General features: G+C 49.5%; 1 protein-coding gene across 4 annotated transcripts; it reads left to right on the top strand.

Annotated features, from left to right (window-relative positions):
- Positions 1-2,818: 2,818 nt before the first annotated feature.
- Cc2d1b (coiled-coil and C2 domain containing 1B) lies at positions 2,819-18,556 on the top strand. 4 transcript variants are annotated; one of them, XM_041651793.1, is made up of 25 exons: positions 2,819-2,948; positions 4,174-4,256; positions 7,601-7,745; positions 8,787-8,896; positions 9,251-9,409; positions 9,813-9,938; positions 10,074-10,233; positions 10,465-10,580; positions 10,693-10,768; positions 10,872-10,979; positions 11,063-11,193; positions 11,425-11,497; positions 11,686-11,810; positions 12,185-12,302; positions 12,381-12,553; positions 12,797-12,922; positions 13,893-13,951; positions 14,039-14,155; positions 14,385-14,458; positions 14,566-14,624; positions 14,833-14,884; positions 16,345-16,444; positions 16,603-16,693; positions 17,648-17,777; positions 17,997-18,556. In XM_041651793.1, the coding sequence occupies exons 2-24, from the start codon at positions 4,191-4,193 to the stop codon at positions 17,774-17,776; spliced, it is 2,493 nt and encodes an 830-aa protein (XP_041507727.1). In that variant the 5' UTR covers positions 2,819-2,948; positions 4,174-4,190; the 3' UTR covers position 17,777; positions 17,997-18,556. The 4 variants fall into 4 exon arrangements, with proteins under 4 accessions (XP_041507727.1, XP_041507725.1, XP_041507726.1 ...); XM_041651791.1 differs by having other exon boundaries at positions 10,399-10,580; XM_041651792.1 differs by having other exon boundaries at positions 10,399-10,580; positions 17,993-18,556.

The following is an 18,556-nucleotide window of genomic DNA, read 5'->3' as shown; positions in this document are numbered from 1 at the left end:
ATTGGGTTCATTTCCCACTGCTGAATGCAAACCAGATGCCGTTAGCCCTGGTGCCTGTACCCTGCATGGTGCTCAGGCTGGAGCAAGAGGGTTACTCAAGGTTTGATGGTAGCCTGGGCCACACACTAAACTCAAGACCAGCCTGAAAAAAAAAACTAAGAACTATTAGAAATAATAGTTATAAGGTTTTAAAAGGTATCATTCACAGAGCTGGAGAGATGCCTGAGGGATTAAGGGGACTTACTTTTGTACAGAATCTGGGTTTCGTTCCCAGCACCCAGTGACAGCTCACAACCATCTATTACTCCAGTTATAGGGTGTCTGAATTCTTCCTCTTATCTTCCAAGGACACCAAGCATGTGTAAACCGCTTTTGGGTAGGTTACTTAGTCTAGGGGTTGTAACCCACCCTGCAGTCAGTTATTCCAGGGTCACAGAGAGGCACTATCTGGAAGATAAATTGGGTAAGAGAGAAGAAGGAGGCTCAGTGGGGTTCTTGTCAAAGCCTCCGTTTATTAGAGATGGGGTACAGCTTATATCGGGTAAGGAGTTGGGGGGCGGGCACAGGGGCCTGGGCTCTTGCCGCGTGGTTCACGTTGGTCACATAGGCCAGGAGGTTACGTTCGGTCAGGTCACGTAGGCCAGGAAGTCACAACTAGGAGATGACACACCTAGTTCTCTAGATAGTTTGGAATATGGGGCAGGTTCCACTAACAGATAGCTCTCCATTAACAGCCAATTTGGGTGTGTGGTAGGCTCTGTCAATAGAACGATTCTTAACACAATTGTGGGTGTGGGGTTCTCTGCAGACTCCCCAGGGTGATGATTTTAGGAGGAAACAGCTCCTGACAAGCATGCACATGGTGCGTGTGCATATATTCATGCAGGCAAACACTCAGATTTTTACAGCAGTTTTATCTGCATCAAAGTGTAATACTATCTGTGTGTAATCTGCTCGGAGGCCAGGAGAGGTTGTCTGATCCCCTGAAACTAGTTACAAATGGTTGTGAGTAGCCCTGTGGGTTCTGGGACCAAGTCTGTTCCTTGGTGAGCCACCCGTCCAGCCTCCGTATCAGAATATTTTTATAATTTCTAATCTAAGCTTTGTTTAGCTTTTTTCTTTATCATTATCCATAACAGCTTGTAACCAACACTGTAAACAAAGACAAAACTTCCATAATCCATTTTTGGAGAACATGGGCATAGTTTTCTAAGCTACTTTGTGCTTGTTGGGTGCACTGATAATCTTATGGGGATTCAAAGAAAATTTAGAATTATGGTCAAGTCCTGACTGGAGTATTCTGTGAGGCTGAGTCAGCTCAGTCAGTCATCTTGTGATGTGGGATCGTCATATATCAATCTGTTGATTTCATTGGTTAAGCAATAAATAAACTGCTTAGCCCTGATAGGTTAAAACATAGGTGGGAGGAGTAAACAGAACAGAATGCTGGGAGGAAGAGGAAGTGAGCTCAGAGACGCCATGCTCCCCTCTCCCTGGCAGATGCGATAGCTCTGCTCTCTGAGGCACATGCGATGAAGCTCCTACCCAGGGTGGCCGTAGGCTAGAATCTATCTTCCCGGTAAGCGCACCTAGCAGTGCTACACAGATGATTAGAAATGGGCTAAATTAATATGTGAGAATTAGCCTAGAAGAGGCTAGATAGAAATGGGCCAAGCAGTGTTTAAATGAATACAGTTTGTGTGTTGTTATTTTGGGCATAAGCTAGCAAGCGGCCGGGGTGCTGGGGATGCAGCCCCGCAGCTCATATTACTACAATCATGAAGCTGTTCTGGTTGTAGAACTCAGAGGAAACTGCAACAGAGGTGCTCAGAATGAGTGTGTCCTGCTAGTCTTGGAAGCTTGGTCTACAAAGCAAGTTCCAGGACAACCAGGACTGTTAGAGAAACCCTGTCTCGGGTGGGGTTGGGGGGACAAAAAAAGTTTGTGTACAAAACTGAAAGGATTTTTTGTTTTCTTCATTTTTTTCGGGACAGAGTTTCTCTGTAGTACTGGCTATCCTGGAACTGGCTATCCTGGAACTCGCTTTGTAGACTCTGGTTGGCCTCGAAATCACAGTAATACCCCTGCCTCTGCTGGCATTAAAGGCGGGCGCCACCACCACCCAGCAGTAAATGTGCAATGTTGTATGTCTTTGTATATATCTTAAAAATTTTTATTATAAAAATGTTAAAATAACTTTAAGAGGATTAACTGTGCACCACACGTGGGTCTGTTCCTTCCATCAGAACTGAAGCCTGCAGTTTCTCCATGAAGTGACACTGCGCATGTGGTGTGGGGATCTTGGGGTTTTACGGGGGTGGGGGTGGGGGGGTAGGGGGAGTGGGGGGGTGAAGCAACTCTAGAGATGGAATAGTCCTTCTGCAGGTCAGTTCCATCAGTCCGATCTAACCCGACGCCTTAGGAGGTAGCGGCGGCTGTCAGCTCGCAGCGATCCTCCTGCCTCAGTCCACAGACTGATTGGCTCCTCTAATCGGACTGCAAAGGAGCCCCATTTCCTGGAGACTCGGTTTTCAGCGCCTAGGACGGCTAGGTGCAAAAGGTCCTCGGGCCGCCTTCTAGAATCCAACACGGGGGCAAGAGTCTCCCTGAGCGAGGAGAACGCGCAAGGACGCCAGGCACAGACGCTCCGGAAGGGGCACGCCCTCGCCAACCCTCCCGCGCTCCCGTCCGCCGGTCTCGCGTTACCTGCCCCACGATGCCTGCGCAGCGCCAGCCCCACCCTCAGCGTCACCTGGATGCGCTCCCCGCCCGCTTCCCGCGCACATGCGCACTGCGGGTCGCTTGCTGTGGGGTCACGTGCCGGGCGCGAGCCGCCGCCTCCTGGGCGGGCGCTTCCTGTGGCTGTCTCGACAGCCGCCCGGGGGCCGCGGGAAGCCTGGCGGTTCCGGGCTGTGGGAGGCCCTGTTTTGGTTCGGATCCGCCGCGAGGTATGCCACGTGCCCATCTCTCGGCGTGTGGAGTCTGGGGGCGGCCGGGGAGATAGAGGCCGCCTGGGCCGGGTCGGGCCTGGCAGTGGGAGGACGCGCGAGTGTGGGGAGCCCGGCGAGGACGCGCGTCTCCTGAGCTCCGACCAGCCTCCGGCACCCGAGCGACAGTGCAAAGCCTCATTCTCCCGAGCTGCTTCACCCCCCACATCCCGCCCCGGCTGACCCCTCGCTCTTCACCGGAGTCGAAATCTGACACTTGCAGTGACGAGCGCTTGGGCGCTCTCACCCAGGGAACCTCGCAGCTCTGTCGACTCCAGCTCCAGACGCGAGACCCCGTCTGAGTCTCAGTCCCCACGCCATCCCACGCTCCTTCGCAGGCTTGCCTGATGCTCAGGGCCAAAGTTTCCCGCCCTGTATCATCCCCCACTTCCCCGTGCACCTTTTGCAGCCCATGATGCTTCCCACTGCTGTCGGGATAACGCCCGAATACTTTTAGAGCCTTAAAGGTGTTTACTGTTCGCCCCTGGGTCATGTCTCCATTCTAGTCTTCTGGTTTAGTTCATGCTTCAGTAATGCTGGGCCTTCCTTTTCCTTGTGTAGACCAAGTCATTTCTCATCTTAGAACTGGTATCTGTTTGATTTGCTTGGAACTCTGCTCTTCCCCAGCCTCCAAACTTTATGACTCAGCACAGGCATCATCCTTTCTAAGATGCCTTTTTTGATGTCTTGGGTAAGGGCCCCTTCTGGCACCCATGGCTCCCGCAGTAGCCCTGTGATGGTCGTGTGCCCATGGGTCTGTTTCCTTGAAGACCCATGATGAGTCCTGGCGGGTCGTGCCACAGTACCCGTTGATCACTTGTGACATCTTTCAGAGGATCTGGATGCTGAGTCAGGCGCAGAGTGTCCACGGAAACTGGGACTATGAAAGCGCTCTGTGTCTGGGTTGCCTAGTGATTGGTACCCATTAGGCATGTACTGCGACGGAGCACTTGAGCCTAGCATTGCTTCCATCGATCTGTCCCCCATGTCCATCAGTCAGTTCAACAACTGTCATGTACACACTGTTGACAGTGGTACCCAGCCTTTCGTCCACTGCCACCTCTTGCCTCCGTTCTTTAGTTACAAAGTGGCATTTTACCTGAAGAAATTTGCTCCTTAATCACTGGTACCCCTGTTGGCCATGTCTCATCTACTCCAGTCGTCTCTTCAACTTTGCACCTAATAGGTATCTAGCCTGCCAAGATGCCAGGGTCAAGACCTCGGAACGGCCCTAAGACCAGAGGCCAGGGTGCTGCAACTGCTAAGCAGGTATGGACATGGCCTCTTAACTTGGGGTGGGGCTCTCTAGTCACCTGTAATGAATTGTGTCACCTGTGTGGTGTTCCTGTTAGTCCACAGAGGACAGGCAGTGCTTCTAAGTGGTGAAGTCCTTAGAGTTTAGTGACTAGAGCCTGACCTTTCTTGGGTTCCACTTGGCCATCCTGTTGTGGCCATACCACATAAATAACTTGAGAGTTAAGGAGCTACCGAGGCTTTGATTGTCCTGAGACCTAAGTGTTCACAGGTGACAACTTTGCTGGCTAGCTCTAGGATGCCAGGATTTTAGGGCTGTAGCCAATGGGAGTCAGTTGCTGCCCACCGACAGGGACAGACTCAAGTGAGCGGGTCTGAAGAAGGTATATCTTCTATGTGTTCTTCCTTTATTTCTTCTGGGTCTTCGTCTATTTTTATTGTCTTCTGGAGGCAGGTAGGTTAGGCTTGGTGGTCCACATTCAAAATCCCGGTACATTGGGGGCAGAGGTAGGAAGGTCATGAATTCAAGGTCAGTGTGGGCTTCAGGTTTCAGGTCAGCCTGGAGGCAAACATCATTATAGTTGTCAGCTGGAGACGTGGCTGAGTGGTTAAGCGCACTTGCTGTTTTTGCAGAAGAGGGGGATGGAGTTCCCTGCACCAAATGGATGGCTTACAACCACGTGTAATTCCCGTTCTAGGGGATGTAACACCCTCTTTTGGTCTCCATGGGCACTGCACCCATACTACACATCCATACATGTGGGCGAAAACCATCATACATATAAAAAGACTTAATAAATTAGAACAGACAGATAAAAAATCAGGTAAGAGGTGGGTTGGGGTAAAGTGCATAAATATCCAGAAAGTTTCAGCTATCACTGACCACTGGGGTAAACTAGTCCCTGTGTCGCCTGGAATATCAAGGTGGAGAGCGGGAGATGGGTCAGTGTTTAATAGGCACGTGCATCCTGTGAATGGATAGTGTGATGGTTGCATAACAATGGGAATGTATATTAGCATTTAACTTCACGCTTGACAATAGGTAAGGTGGCAGATTTCATGCTATGTGTTTACACAGTTAAATAAATGTGGTACACGTGTACAGTCCCCCAGGAAGAGTGTGAGTTCTAGGTTATACAATGAAAGCTTGTCTCAAGTTACCCCCTCTTCCCAAAAAAGATGAAGGGTGTTTGTGGTAGGATCTCAGGATGGTGAGAAGAACTAATATAAGTCATGAGTGACACTGTGTTGTGGCCACCAGCTGTTACTGTTAACTAGAACAGGGCACTGTTGTCTTACTGGTTTCTTTAAAAAAATTCTCCATGTTTCAACCTGTTTACCTATCTTCACATTGGGTCCCAGAGTGAGTGGGGATGGAACTCGGCCTTGAGAATCCTAGGCAAGTGCCCTTGTACTGAACTGTAATCTCAGCCCTATTTTTCTTTTGACACAAGTTCTCTCTCAAGTTGCCTAGGCTGACTTTGAGCTTACCATGTACTTCAGGCAGGTTTTGAACTCGTAGTCTTCCTGCCTCACCTCCTCCGGTGTTGGAATCAGAAGCATGAGCCCACTACACATAATTTTGTTAGGTGATTTTTTCTTTTCTGAGACAGGGTTTCTCTGTAGCTTTGGAGCCTGTCCTGAACTAGCTCTTGTAGACCAGGTTGGCCTTGAACTCAAAGAGATCCACCAGCCTCTGCCTCCCCAGTGCTGGGATTAAAGTCGTGCACCACCACTGCCCGGCTGTGATTTTTTTTTTTTTTAAGATCTCAGTATAGCCCAGGTTATCCTTGAACCCCTGATCATCTTGCCTGCACCTCCCAGGTGCTGGAATTGCATGCATGTGCCACCATAACCTGACCCCATTATGTGAGTCTTCTTCTTTTTTTTTTCTTTTTCTTTTTTAAAGGCTGGCCTCGAACTCGTGATCCTTCTGCCTCTTTCAGCAAATCCTACCGGCGTGTGCCACCACAACCGGCTGTGTGAGTCTTTCTTGCTGTTTGTTTATTTTGTGGATGTGCGTGCGCCACCACAACCGGCTGTGTGAGTCTTTCTTGCTGTTTGTTTTGTGGATGTTCTTGGGTTCTAGCCTGGAACTCACTATGTAGACTAGATTGGTCCTGGACTTGGGATGGTTTTCCTGTCTTAACCCCTCATGTTCTGGTTCATTGTGTGATTTAAAAATTACCTCAGTGTATGTATGTGTGAATGTGTGCCACATGTGTGTATGTAAGTGTGAATGTGTGCCACATGTGTGTATGTAAGTGTGAATGTGTGCCACATGTGTGTATGTATGTGTGAATGTGTGCCACATGTGTGTATGTATGTTTGAATGTGTGCCACATGTACGTTGTTGCCGGCAACTGCGAGTCACCAGTGCGGTACCAGAGACTGAATACGAGTCTTGAAGAGGAAGAAGCACTCTAGTACTGAACCAATAATGATTTTTTGTTTGTTTGTTTGTTTGTTTTGTTTTGTTTTTTGTTTTTCGAGACAGGGATTCTCTGGTTTTGGATCCTGTCCTGTAACTAGCTCTTGTAGACCAGGCTGGTCTCGAACTCACAGAGATCCGCCTGCCTCTGCCTCCCGAGTGTTTTGAAAACCTTTCTCTGAGGCTGGAAACATGGCTTTTTTACTAAGAGCACTTGGGTATGGTTTCCAGCTCCCTCGGGGTAGCTTAAAACAATCTATAACTGGGGCCTGGAGAGATGGCTCAGTGGTTAAGAGCACTGCCTGCTCTTCCAAAGGTCCTGAGTTCAATTCCCAGCAACCACATGGTGGCTCACAACCACCTGTAATGAGATCTGGTGCCCTCTTCTGGCCTGTATACCTAATAAATAAATAAATCTTTAAAAAAAAAAAAACAATCTATAACTTAATTTCAGGGAATCTGGCTTCTGACTTACACTGGCACCAGACACATGGTACATCCATACATGCAGGCAAAACATTCTTACAAATAAAACTATAAAATCTCTATGCCAGGGAATGTATGCCTTTAATCCCAGCACTTGGGAGGCAGAGGCAGGCAGATCTCTGGGTTTGAGGCCAGCTTGGTCTACAAAGTGAGTTCCAGCACAGCCAGGGCTATACAGAGAGGCCCCGTCTTGAAAACACAAAATAAATAAACTCTTTAAAAAAAAAAAATCTCGGGCTGGAGAGATGGCTCAGTGGTTAAGAGCAGTGCCTGTTCTTCCAAAGGTCCTGAGTTCAATTCCCAGCAACCACATGGTGGCTCACAACCATCTGTAATGGGGTCTGGTGCCCTCTTCTGGCCTGAAGGCGTACACACAGACAGAATATTGTATACATAATAAATAAGTAAATATTTTTTAAAAAAATTCTCTCTGTGTTCTTAGCTGGGGCTTTTCGTGGAGTTCAACACTGAAGACATGCTCCTGGGGGTGGATGAGACTGAAGATGACGGAGACCTGGAGGCTGAGCTGTTGGCTCTCACTGGGGCGACAGGGAGCACAAGCAGGAAGCCCGCACCCAAGGGGCATGGTGAGTTTTTGCCCCTGGGCCGGTGCAGGCCCATGGGGAAGAGAGAGGGTCCTTTGCTCATAGTCTGAAGGAGTCAGACAGCCAACTCCCCTAGTTCTTTTGATAATTATATCCTTCCTGTAGTCCAGCCACAGAGAGGTCAGTTATGTACCTGTATTTGGAGCTTCTTCCCCTCTTCGGACAAATCTGATTCTCAGCCTAACTCAGGTGACTAGTATTAGTCCTACATAGGAAGGACTGTGTATACAGTAGGGGCCATTAGCACAGAGATGGTGTACATAGTAAACTGACAGAAATGATGTCAGTGAGTAAGTGAAATCTCCTTTAGATATCAGAATAAGGGGTCTGAATATTCCTCTTAGCAGGAACCCTAGGAGGCAGCCTGTATGCCTTTGAGCTAAAGTCAGGGCATGACTGGGAAGGGCTCAGTATCCTAACCCTGCTTTTTTTAAGACAAGCCTGGGTTTGAATATTGCCACTTACTAAGATTGTGAATTTGAGGAAATGGATGTTGGTGCATCCTAATTTATTCAGTATAGAAAATGAGGATAATGTTGGCCAGGTGGTGGTGGCACACTCCTTTAATCCTAGCACTTGGGAGGCAGAGGCAGGGGAATCTGTGAGTTCGAGGCCAGGCTGGTCTACAGAGTTCCAGGACAGGCTACACAGAGAAACCCTATCTCAAAAAACAAACAAAAGGGAAGGAACAAGAAAATGAGGATAATGTTGCCCATCTTATAGAACTGTAAGTAGTAACTTGAGTGGATTTAAAACCATTTACAAATGTGCAAGACATGGCGGGGCAGTGTAGAACAGGTACATTGACCTGCAAGCAGACATGCAGGGAAAGGAGCAGCGTGTTACTTGGTGGGATCCCAGGAAGGCATGCAGAGCAAGAGTCATGAAAGAAGAGGCCCTTTCTGAGGGGGACTTCACTGTAGAAGGGATGGGGGATTTCTGCCTGGGGTGGCTACCAGTCCAGTGAACTAAAGATCCTTGGTCAATGTCCAGCACCTTACCTGAGTCACTCTCTTTCCTCAGCCCCCCTACCCATGGCCCACATTGAGAAGTTGGCAACAGACTGTATGCGAGATGTGGAGGAGGAGGAGGGAGAGGAAGAGGAAGGGCTGGAGGAGGATGCAGACCTGCTGGTGTGTTTGCCAGGCTGGTATCCAAGGATCAAGCTCTGGTGTGGTAGAGGAGAGAGCTATTGAGGGGCTGGGGTTTGTTCCTCTTTGTTAGACTGAGTGAGCGCCCTTCCCTTCCCAGGCCTGGCCTCGTGGCTATACAGTAAGAGATTTGTCTCCTTTGACTTCTGGTCTGAGTGCTGCAGTTTGGAATTCTCTGTTTTTATCACAGTCTTCCTTGATTAGAGAGCTGTTGGTAAAGAGGACTGAGCTCAGGATTTCACTGACAGATACTGCTGGGGAAGCAGGTCCTTTAACTTTCTTCCAGACATGAGTGTGACCATGAGACACCCAAGTTCTTGGACTGTGTTTCCCCAGAGAGAGCTGCAGGAAGTCCTGGGTGTGGATGAAGAAACTGGGCTGCTAGATGGCAGTGAGGCAACAAGCCCAGACTTGTCTGAGGAGAGGGCACAGGACAACACTGAGCAACCTGCAGTGCAGACAGCCTTCCAACAGGCTTTACCTGCAGTGCCTCAGGTAGGTTTTACAGAAGGGCCCGCATGTGTCTTGGCCCCTGTGTGTCCATGGACAGTATGCATGTAGCATGGCTTACACAGCAGAGCTGCCCAGTAACTCTACCAGCTCCTCACACAGAAAGCCGGCATGAGGAACTGCCATAACTGGCAGGCTCCAAAGGCCTTTCTGTTCCAGCCACTTCTGGAAATCATTTCTTGGCCTCTACTGGTGAGGGGAGCCTCTGTTTCCCTGATATAATGTCTGGCTTCTCTTGTGGACTTTGTTTCATACTCTGGGGGTTTAGGCACCTCTTTCTCCCGGAGTCCCAGAGATCCGTCTTCTGGGGTAGCTTCCTCACAGGGAGAGAATGGCAAGGGCCTAGCTGGCTATGGAGTGGCCCAGCCCTGAGCTGAAGTATCTACAGGCTGGAGGGCCTCGGGGGCTGCAGGCTTTGCTGGAGGAACGGATCCATAACTACCGGGAGGCCGCAGCCAGTGCCAAGGAGGCCGGTGAAGCTGCCAAAGTCCGGCGCTGTGATCGGGGCCTGAAGGTGAGTCAGGCCGTGGGTGAGGTGACAGTAAAGGAAGGGCCATTCACAGGTGTGCTCAACATGCTGGGTCACTGGCTTGTCCTCCAGTAAGCCCCAGGTAGCCACTTGGGCTACTTGTATAATTCTTTCCCTCAGACTTTGGAGTCCCAGCTTGCCACTGTGAGGAAAGGCGGGAAGATCAGTGAGGATGAGATTCCACCTCCAGTGGCCTTGGGTAAAAGGCCCCCACCCCACCAGGAAATAGCCAACAGGAGCCCTGAGGCAGACTCCCCAGCTCCGTGTGCCAAGGAACCAGGTATCTGAAGATATCCTGTTCTGGTTCCCATAGCCTGCCTACCCCACCTGCCTCCCTGTCGCTCCAAGAATTCCTAGACCAGCAAGACTTGGGGTGGGGTTGATTCTGGAACTTCCTCTTTTGACCCTCTAGCCAAGTTCTCTGGGGTTCTTTTGTTTTATGTAGAGCACCTTTTCCAACCTGAGCCCAGCCTCCCAGGCAGCTCTACCATTGCTCCTCTGCCTGTTGCAGACCCAGCCCCACAGGCCCTGTTGTTAGCCCGACAGAGAGAGTACAAAGTAGCTGCTCTCAATGCCAAACGGGCTGGAGATCTAGATCGTGCCCGGGAGCTCATGAGGATTGGGAAGGTACGACGTCCTGCCTTCATACCGTTGATGGGGATGCAGAGGCTGAGAGGAACCAGACAGCACCTGGGGGAGAGTGCCCTGGCTTATGCCTGTAATTGCTCTTCTTCTGCAGAGATTTGGTATTGTCCTGGAGGCCCTGGAGAAAGGGCAGCCTGTGGATCTGAGTGACATGCCCCCAGCACCTGATGGTCAGTCAGATAATGGGGCTATCTGCCTAGGCTGGATTAGGGAGGACTGTGAGGTGTGGGGTTGGCCGGACACTCTGCCTACCCTGCTACTCTGGGTCCCCAGATCTGAAGGCCCTCCCACAGGCTTCTGAGGCCCCTACAGCAGCCCGAGTCATGTCCCCAGCAGTGGAGCAAGTACAGAAAGTGATGGCCTCTGACCTCCCAGCCCCAGGTAGGACTTCACAGTGGGGCAATGGAGTGGGGGCCTGGGAAGAGGCAGGATGAGCTGATAGTCTCTTTTTACCCCCGTTATAGTGGCCCCTGGAGAGCCAAAAACAGTGCTGGATGCTTTACAGCAAAGGCTGAACAGGTACCGTGAGGCAGGCATCCAGGCCCGGGCCAGTGGGAATGAGCGCAAGGCCAGGATGCATGATCGCATTGCCAAGGTGAGCCCGTGGCTGTGCAGCCCCTATCCTTTGGCCTGTCCTGGCTCTGTCCTGCCTGTGCACTTTCCCTACAAGCCCTGCTCTTCTCTGAGTCCTTGTCTGTTTATAGAGCTCTTGCTGCCTCGGGACCCCTTTTCTTCTAGGACTGCAGCCTTTCCCTGTCTTCTCTCTGCCTCTGCAATGAGGGCATGGTGCCTGCAGGCTGCTGAAATTCCCTTCCTTCCCATGTAGCAATATCAGGATGCTGTTCGAGCTCATCAAGCAGGGCAGAAAGTTGACTTTGCTGAGTTACCTGTTCCTCCAGGTGAGTGTGGTTTGGCCTATGGAACTTAGGTGATTTCTCAGCAAGAAGGGAGGGAGAAAGAGATTTCTTATTCGTGTGCCTTTACCTTGTGTGAGTTACCCATCCCAGAGCCAGGCAAGACCCACAGCTGCCTCATGTCTCCTTACTGCTTGCTGCTGCCCTGCTCCCTCTCCATTCTGTCTTCTCAGGATTTCCTCCCATCCCTGGCCTGGAGCCCAGTAAAGGTGCCGAGGAGGATTCAATGACAGCAACTTTGGCGTATGCCCAAAAACTGGCCTCACAAGATATAGTCCTGGCAGATGAAGATGAGGAGGTTTGGCTATGGGCCCAGGACTTCAGGGTTTAGTCAGGGGTCCAGCAGATACGGAATAAACCCAGATGCTGCTGTAGTATATTAACCTTATAAAATAGAGACCTTTTCCTCTAGTCTAGAGAAAAGCTTTCCCCTAGGCAGAACTTGAATTCACACCTGGGTATTTCTGACCCTAAACCCAAGTCTCTCTTTATGACTGTGATTCTTGCTGTTGGGGAGTTAGGCTAGAAAGCTTTTGAGGTTCTGTCTTTGAATTTTATGACTCTGGAGGCAAAGCCTCTAAACTGAGGTGCAACATGGCGAGGTAGCCATGTCTAGGCCAGGGTGGGGAATGTTAACTATTTGATAACGTCTTAACTGGTTGCTACCTGCAGAGTGATACCCCAGCACAGGCTCCAGTGGCCAAGAAGCCAGCACATCCTCTGGCCCCTTCATCTCATCCTGTGACTGAGCCCAAGGCCTCAAGTTCTAAGGAATCACTGAGTCCATCTGGTGAGTTAGGGACAGACAGGAAGAGGAGTGATGGTCCAGTGAGAGAAACATGGCCTAACCAGTGGCCCTATTCCTTAGCTCGGGAGCAGCTGGCACTGCTGGAGGCTCGGAAACTGCAATACCAGCGAGCAGCCCTGCAGGCAAAGCGCAGACAAGATCTAGAGCAGGCCAAATCCCATCTACGAGTAGCTAAAAATCTGGAGGTCCAGATCGCCCAAGCCCGAGCAGGTCAACCCATCGACCTGTCCAAGGTGAGTCCCACCTACTGAACCAGGAGTCTGCCTCAGGCAGAGGTGGGAGCTGGTTGATTGGCGTGAAGGGGTGACTTCTACGTGGAGGTAGGACTTGTGTAAAATGGTGACATCAGGGAAAGAGCCTTTGCTTTTATCCCTGAGACAGAAGGGAAAAGGAGTATAGGTTACCTGGGGCCAGAGGTGACATGGCAGGAGAGGTGTAATCTGATTCTTGGGCCTGGGGGCCTTATGATCTGGCAGATGCCTTCACCCTTGACGGATGAAGAGGGTGACTTCATCCTCATTCACCATGAAGATCTGCGACTCTCCCAGAAGGCTGAGGAGGTGTATTTCCAGCTACAGAAAATACTTCTGGAGCAGCATGAGGTCAGTAGCCCCTGTCTCTGCTTGTCTGTGTCCTAGCATGGGTTCAGTTTAACTCTTCTCACTGGCCTAAGGTATGACCCTGGACAATTGCAAAATGAAGATACCCTTTTTAATTTTAGTTTTTTTTTTTAACATGTATGCTTTGCCTACACATGTGTATGTATATCACATGTACCTTGGGTCCATGGAAGTCCGAAGATATTGGATTCCTTGAAAATGGAGTTACAGGTGCTTGTGAGCCAGTGTTGAGGTGCTGGGAACCAGGTGCAGGTCCCCTGCAAGAGTAGCCAGTGCTCTTAACCAGTGAGCCATCTATCTCCCCAGCCCCTCTCTTCATGTAGTTATGAAATTCAAACAGAGTGAAGGGGAATGGGTTTGTGAGAGAGCTGACCTGAAGTGCTGCCTTTTCTGAGAAGACAGAGTTCTAAAGTATATGCTTAAATTTATTTTTTGATGGTGTTGATCTTTGAGGTAGGATCTTGCTATATGCCATGATGTCCTAGAAACTCCTCATGGACCCCAGGCTGACTTCAACCTCTAAGTCCTTCTGCCTCTGCTTCCTAAATGCTGGAACTATACACTGTCACTACACCCACATGGATTAACTTTTGAAGGAAGGAGTTTGTCAAATGAATTTTTGGGATATGGTCTTCTGAGAGGAAGCACCAGGGTGTAGATGGGACCAGCATGGAGGTGACACATACCTGCAGGACCAGCACTTGTGAGGGTTTGAGGCAGGAGAACAGCTATGAGTTCTAGCAGGGGCTCTGTATCCAAGACCCTGTCTCAAACTGACAAACATGTAAGCAGGAAAGTGTGTTAGGCCTTAGGAAGAGTGCCCCAGGAATATGTTTTATAGGAAAGGTCATGCTAAAGACGATTGTTAGGAGCTTTGAGAGGTTAGGCCTTGAATGCTAGCCTTGGCAAGCCCTGCTCTGGCTATGGAGTCACTCTGGGCTCCTGTTTCTAGAAGTGCCTGCTGTTCTCCAAGCAGTTCATGCACCAGGGCAATGTGGCTGAGACTACCCGGTAAGTGCCAGGGCTGTGCTGGGCTTGTTGGGTTAGGGACCAGATAACAAATCCTACCTTGCTGACTTGGTTACCTGTCCCTGGCAGGTTTGAGAAGCTTGCTCAGGACCGAAAGAAACAGCTTGAGATCCTGCAGCTAGCCCAGGCCCAGGGCCTTGACCCTCCCAGCCATCACTTTGAATTGAAGACATTCCAGACTGTGAGGTGCCAAAGCCTAAGGGAAACTGGCTCTGTGCAGGGATAGGGCGAAAGGTTTGGAGCAGAGCCGTAGTGAGACTTCCCAGTACCATGGATGCTAGAGGGGGGGAGGTGGATGTGCTGCCCTCAGAGGGGAGCTCAGAGCTGCTGTGCCATCACCACTCCACTCTGCACCATTGCGGCCCTTGTCCTGCTACTGTCTTTTACTCTGCACTTTCTTCATTCTGGTCTGTAGGATCTTCTCAGAACTTAACAGCACAGAAATGCATCTGATCATCATCCGGGGAATGAACCTCCCAGCCCCACCAGGTAACCAAGGGTCATCTTACAGAAGGATGTTGTTCACATATCCTACCTGCTGCCTGGGCACCAGGCTCTGACCATGCTTTCCAACCTGACTCCATTTTTCTTTATAGGAGTGACTCCCGATGACTTGGATGCGTTTGTACGCTTTGAGTTTCATTACCCTAACTCGGTGAGGTTCTGATAGGGTTAGGGACCCTCTGAACCCCAGTACTATTTAGTTCCTCTCCATCTTTTAGAGGCATGGCCATGGGGATGGGTTGAAGACTTTCTGGTCCATCTGCAGGGGTTGCTTTCCTTACCACTGACACAGCCAAAGTACTGTAGCTGCACACCTGCTTTTTTGAGGTATCTTAACTTCTCTCATCTCGCTGCTGTAGGACCAGGCTCAAAAAAGCAAAACAGCCGTGGTCAAGAACACAAACTCTCCAGGTGAGTGACATATAAGACCCATTTCTGCGTGTACTTCCTATCTGGATAGCAGTTTCCAGTGTTGTAATAGCTACTGTCTTACTTGGCCCACCCAACTCAAAAATAAAAGCAGCTATTATGAATAGTTCCTTTATATAGTTGTGAAAACTGAAGCCTAGAGCTGGAGAGATGACTCAGCAGTTAAGAGCACTGGTTGAGAACTACGGTTCAATTCCCAGCACCCACAGGGCAGCTCAAAACTGTCTGTAACTCCAATTGCAGGGAACCCAGCACCGTCACACTCTCACACAGATGTGTAGTCAAATCACCAATGCACATAAAACTAATATATATTATATATATATGTATATAATATATGTATATATCTAGTGGAGGCTCTGCTTCTGGTTCCCAGCACCTAGATCAGGGGTTACACAAACGCCTGTACCTAGCTCCAGAGGGATATGATGCCTCTGGCAGTCTTGGTCTCCAGCACACATACTATGAAAACTAATAAAGGTCTTTTAAAATTTTTTTGAGACAGTATCTCAGTGTATAGCTTATAGCTCTGCCTGACCTGGAACTCAGAAAGGTCCACCTACATCTGCTTCCTGAGTGCTGGGATTAAAGGTGTGCACCACCACATCTGAAAAAAAATTAATGAAAATATAAGAAAAAGCAATACAAAAACTGGGGCTTGTGGCTAGTTGAGTAAAAGGATTTGTCTGGGGACTCACAGCAAGGAAGTTGAAGACTGGGTGTGTGGATCACATCTGTAATCCCAGCACTTGGGAAGCAGAGGCAGAACTCCAGCAAGATTAATGCCAGTGTGGTCAATAGAGTGAGTTCTAGATGCCAGTGTGGTCAATAGAGTGAGTTCTAGATGCCAGTGTGGTCAATAGAGTGAGTTCTAGATGCCAGTGTGGTCAATAGAGTGAGTTCTAGATGCCAGTGTGGTCAATAGAGTGAGTTCTAGATGCCAGTGTGGTCAATAGAGTGAGTTCTAGATGCCAGTGTGGTCAATAGAGTGAGTTCTAGATGCCAGTGTGGTCAATAGAGTGAGTTCTAGATGCCAGTGTGGTCAATAGAGTGAGTTCTAGGCCAGTGTGATCAATAGAGTGAGTTCTAGGCCAGTGTGGTCAATAGAGTGAGTTCTAGGCCAGTGTGGTCAATAGAGTGAGTTCTAGGCCAGTGTGGTCAATAGAGTGAGTTCTAGGCCAGCCAGGGCTACACAGTGAGCAGGGGGGGGGTGATGGTACTTGAATCTAGGAATTCTCACTCCAGATTCCAAGTGCTTTTCCAATATATAATTTGTGTCTCTGGGTACCAAAAGTGTTTACAAGGCCAAAACCTTACATGTTCTGCCTCTCTCTGGTGGCTCTCTCAGTTCACCCTGAATTGCAGGCAGTGAACTCCAGAGAATATACCTGCCCTGGGCTTCTTTTCCTACTTCCCCAAGAATTTCAACCCTCTCCTTGCAGAATTTGAGCAAGTTTTTAAACTAAACATCAATCGAAATCACCGGAGCTTTAAGAGAGTGATCCAGAGCAAAGGAATCAAATTTGAGATCTTCCACAAAGGGTAAGAGCTATCAATCCCACAAGGAAGGTGGGAGGGGAGGAATGGCAGGCCTGTTCCTGCTGCTCCCTACACCACTGCTTGCTTGCATTGAATGCAGCCAGTTCCCATTCCTGCCCACTCTGCCCAGGCTAATCCTCTGTTGCTTCTTGCCTTCCCAGATCCTTTTTTAGAAGTGACAAGCTGGTTGGCACAGCACACCTGAAATTGGAAAGGCTGGAGAATGAGTGTGAGATCAGAGAGATCATGGAGGTAGGGCCCAGAAGGAACTCTATTGAGTGTTCTATGCACATTTTAAAATTGTATCTAGTGTGCTTCGGAATGGGTTGTATCCCCTTGTCATGGAAGATGTAAAGAAAGTCTGAGTAACTTTCAAAGGCAGCCAGATGGAAGTAGCCATATTCTTTCCATAGTCCAGGACTACTTAAGCTCCTAGGAGTGACAGCTGAGAGAAGACCCTTGAGTATTCCAACCATTGCTCAGCATGGTACAGGGCTGTGTTGTGCTTGGGGCACTGGGCAAGTAGCAGGAGGCCGAGAACAAACTCCAAACAGGAAGTGGGAAGAGTATTTCTAGATAATATGCAAATGGTGATTGAAAACTGTGCAGGTAGCTTGTGAGCTTCCATGACCTTATAGGGTTGTACAGCTGAGGAGCTTTCAGAACCTGCCTTTGACAAATGGGGAACAAGCCAGTGGAGAAGAGATTTCTACGTCCTTGCAGATCCAGGTCCAGACAGACCCTTACGGAGGCATTTAGAGGCTAGAGCTTGCCTCTCCCCACCTGGAGTTCTCCTAAAGTGAGGCCTAGTCTGAATTGCTCTAAGGGTGGTCGAATTTCTCAAGCTTGTTGCTGTACTTTGTATTCAACTATTTATTTGCCTTAGAGGAGGGCATAGCCTGAGTTGTATCTGTGACTGCTACCCAACCATCCACTTCTGTGGGCCATGCACGAGGGTGTGGAAGCCAGTGCTAATTCTAGGAGTTATGAAGATCAAGAGGAAAAACAGAATAGAGCTACAGGTTTCTCCAGTTAGAGCACTGATACGTATCTAGATTTCTAGGTTACTGATTTCTAAGATATCCTGAGAGTTAGCAGTCCACCACTTCCCATATTGCAGGTGAAAGGAAGGCAGGGTTGTCCTGATGCAACTGCTACCTGCCTCAGGCTGTCCCCTCAATCAGTCTATTTCTGTGCCTGTCACAGGTTCTGGACGGAAGAAAGCCCACTGGGGGTAAGCTGGAGGTTAAGGTGAGGCTGCGGGAGCCTTTGAGTGGCCAGGATGTGCAGGTGGTCACCGAGAACTGGTTGGTCCTGGAGCCTAGGGGCCTGTAAGGTGAGTAGCTCTCTGATCCACCGGAGTTTTCTCGCTACTAAAACTTTTTCAGTCATTTCTGGGGAGGAAGCATTTAGTCTTTCAAGGAGACTAAAACTGTTGGGAAGTGCTTGTGGGTTATTTTTGAAGACTCAGGGCAGAAAGAGATCTCATGTTAATGTTCTTCAGAAACCTTTTAAAGCTCGGATGTTTTCTTTGTGCTTTTGCCTTGTGAGGTAGTCAGCACTGGTACCAGCTCACTGACCCAGCTCTGCCGGCTGCAAGAGCCTCTGTAGTGAGAGCTGCTGCTACACAAGCACCAAAGACCGCCAAACTAACCGTGGCCCAGGCTGTCCTCGCGCCACCTCTCCTGGGCCTCCGTGGAGCATCTGTACAGCCTCCCGCCACCAGAATGTGGGTGAAGACAAGGATACCCCCATTGCTCTGTGCCAGAGTCCTACTGCCCCTTAACCTCTGCATAGCGATGATGTACATTTAACCCAGCCCCAGTTGCACCGTTTTTCTGGATGTGCCTTTCAAAGATGTGACTGTAAGGGATGGAGAACGTGAGGGTGATCGGAACCTTCCCTGCTTAGGGGAGGGGCAGGATTCCGGGACTGCAGCTGTTTCCCCCTCAGCCTGTGCCTTTGACCCTAACACCTGCTGCACTAGCCTTTCTGCTCCCTAGGGGACTGGGGAACAGGAAAGTTACTTTGGTACTATTGGTGGGAAGGGGAAGGCTTTCTTCGCTTTGGTCCATGTACCTAAGATGTTAACTGGGAAGAAAAGAAAAAAAATTA

Source organism: Microtus oregoni, unplaced genomic scaffold (assembly GCF_018167655.1).
Source record: "Microtus oregoni isolate MIOR12 unplaced genomic scaffold, Mior012 000005F_ref0000423, whole genome shotgun sequence".
Taxonomy (NCBI): domain Eukaryota; kingdom Metazoa; phylum Chordata; class Mammalia; order Rodentia; family Cricetidae; genus Microtus; species Microtus oregoni.
Note: the sequence above shows the minus strand (reverse complement) of the source record. Positions and strands in the feature narration are given on the sequence as shown.

What these genes read in the sequence shown, in the direction of transcription:
- Cc2d1b (XM_041651791.1), top strand. Translation starts at nt 4,191, where the DNA reads ATGCCAGGGTCAAGACCTCGGAACGGCCCTAAGACCAGAGGCCAGGGT. An exon ending in GTGCTGCAACTGCTAAGCAG is followed by an intron (nt 4,257 to 7,600) that starts GTATGGACATGG and finishes CTGTGTTCTTAG; the next exon opens with CTGGGGCTTTTCGTGGAGTT. An exon ending in GCCCGCACCCAAGGGGCATG is followed by an intron (nt 7,746 to 8,786) that starts GTGAGTTTTTGC and finishes CTCTTTCCTCAG; the next exon opens with CCCCCCTACCCATGGCCCAC.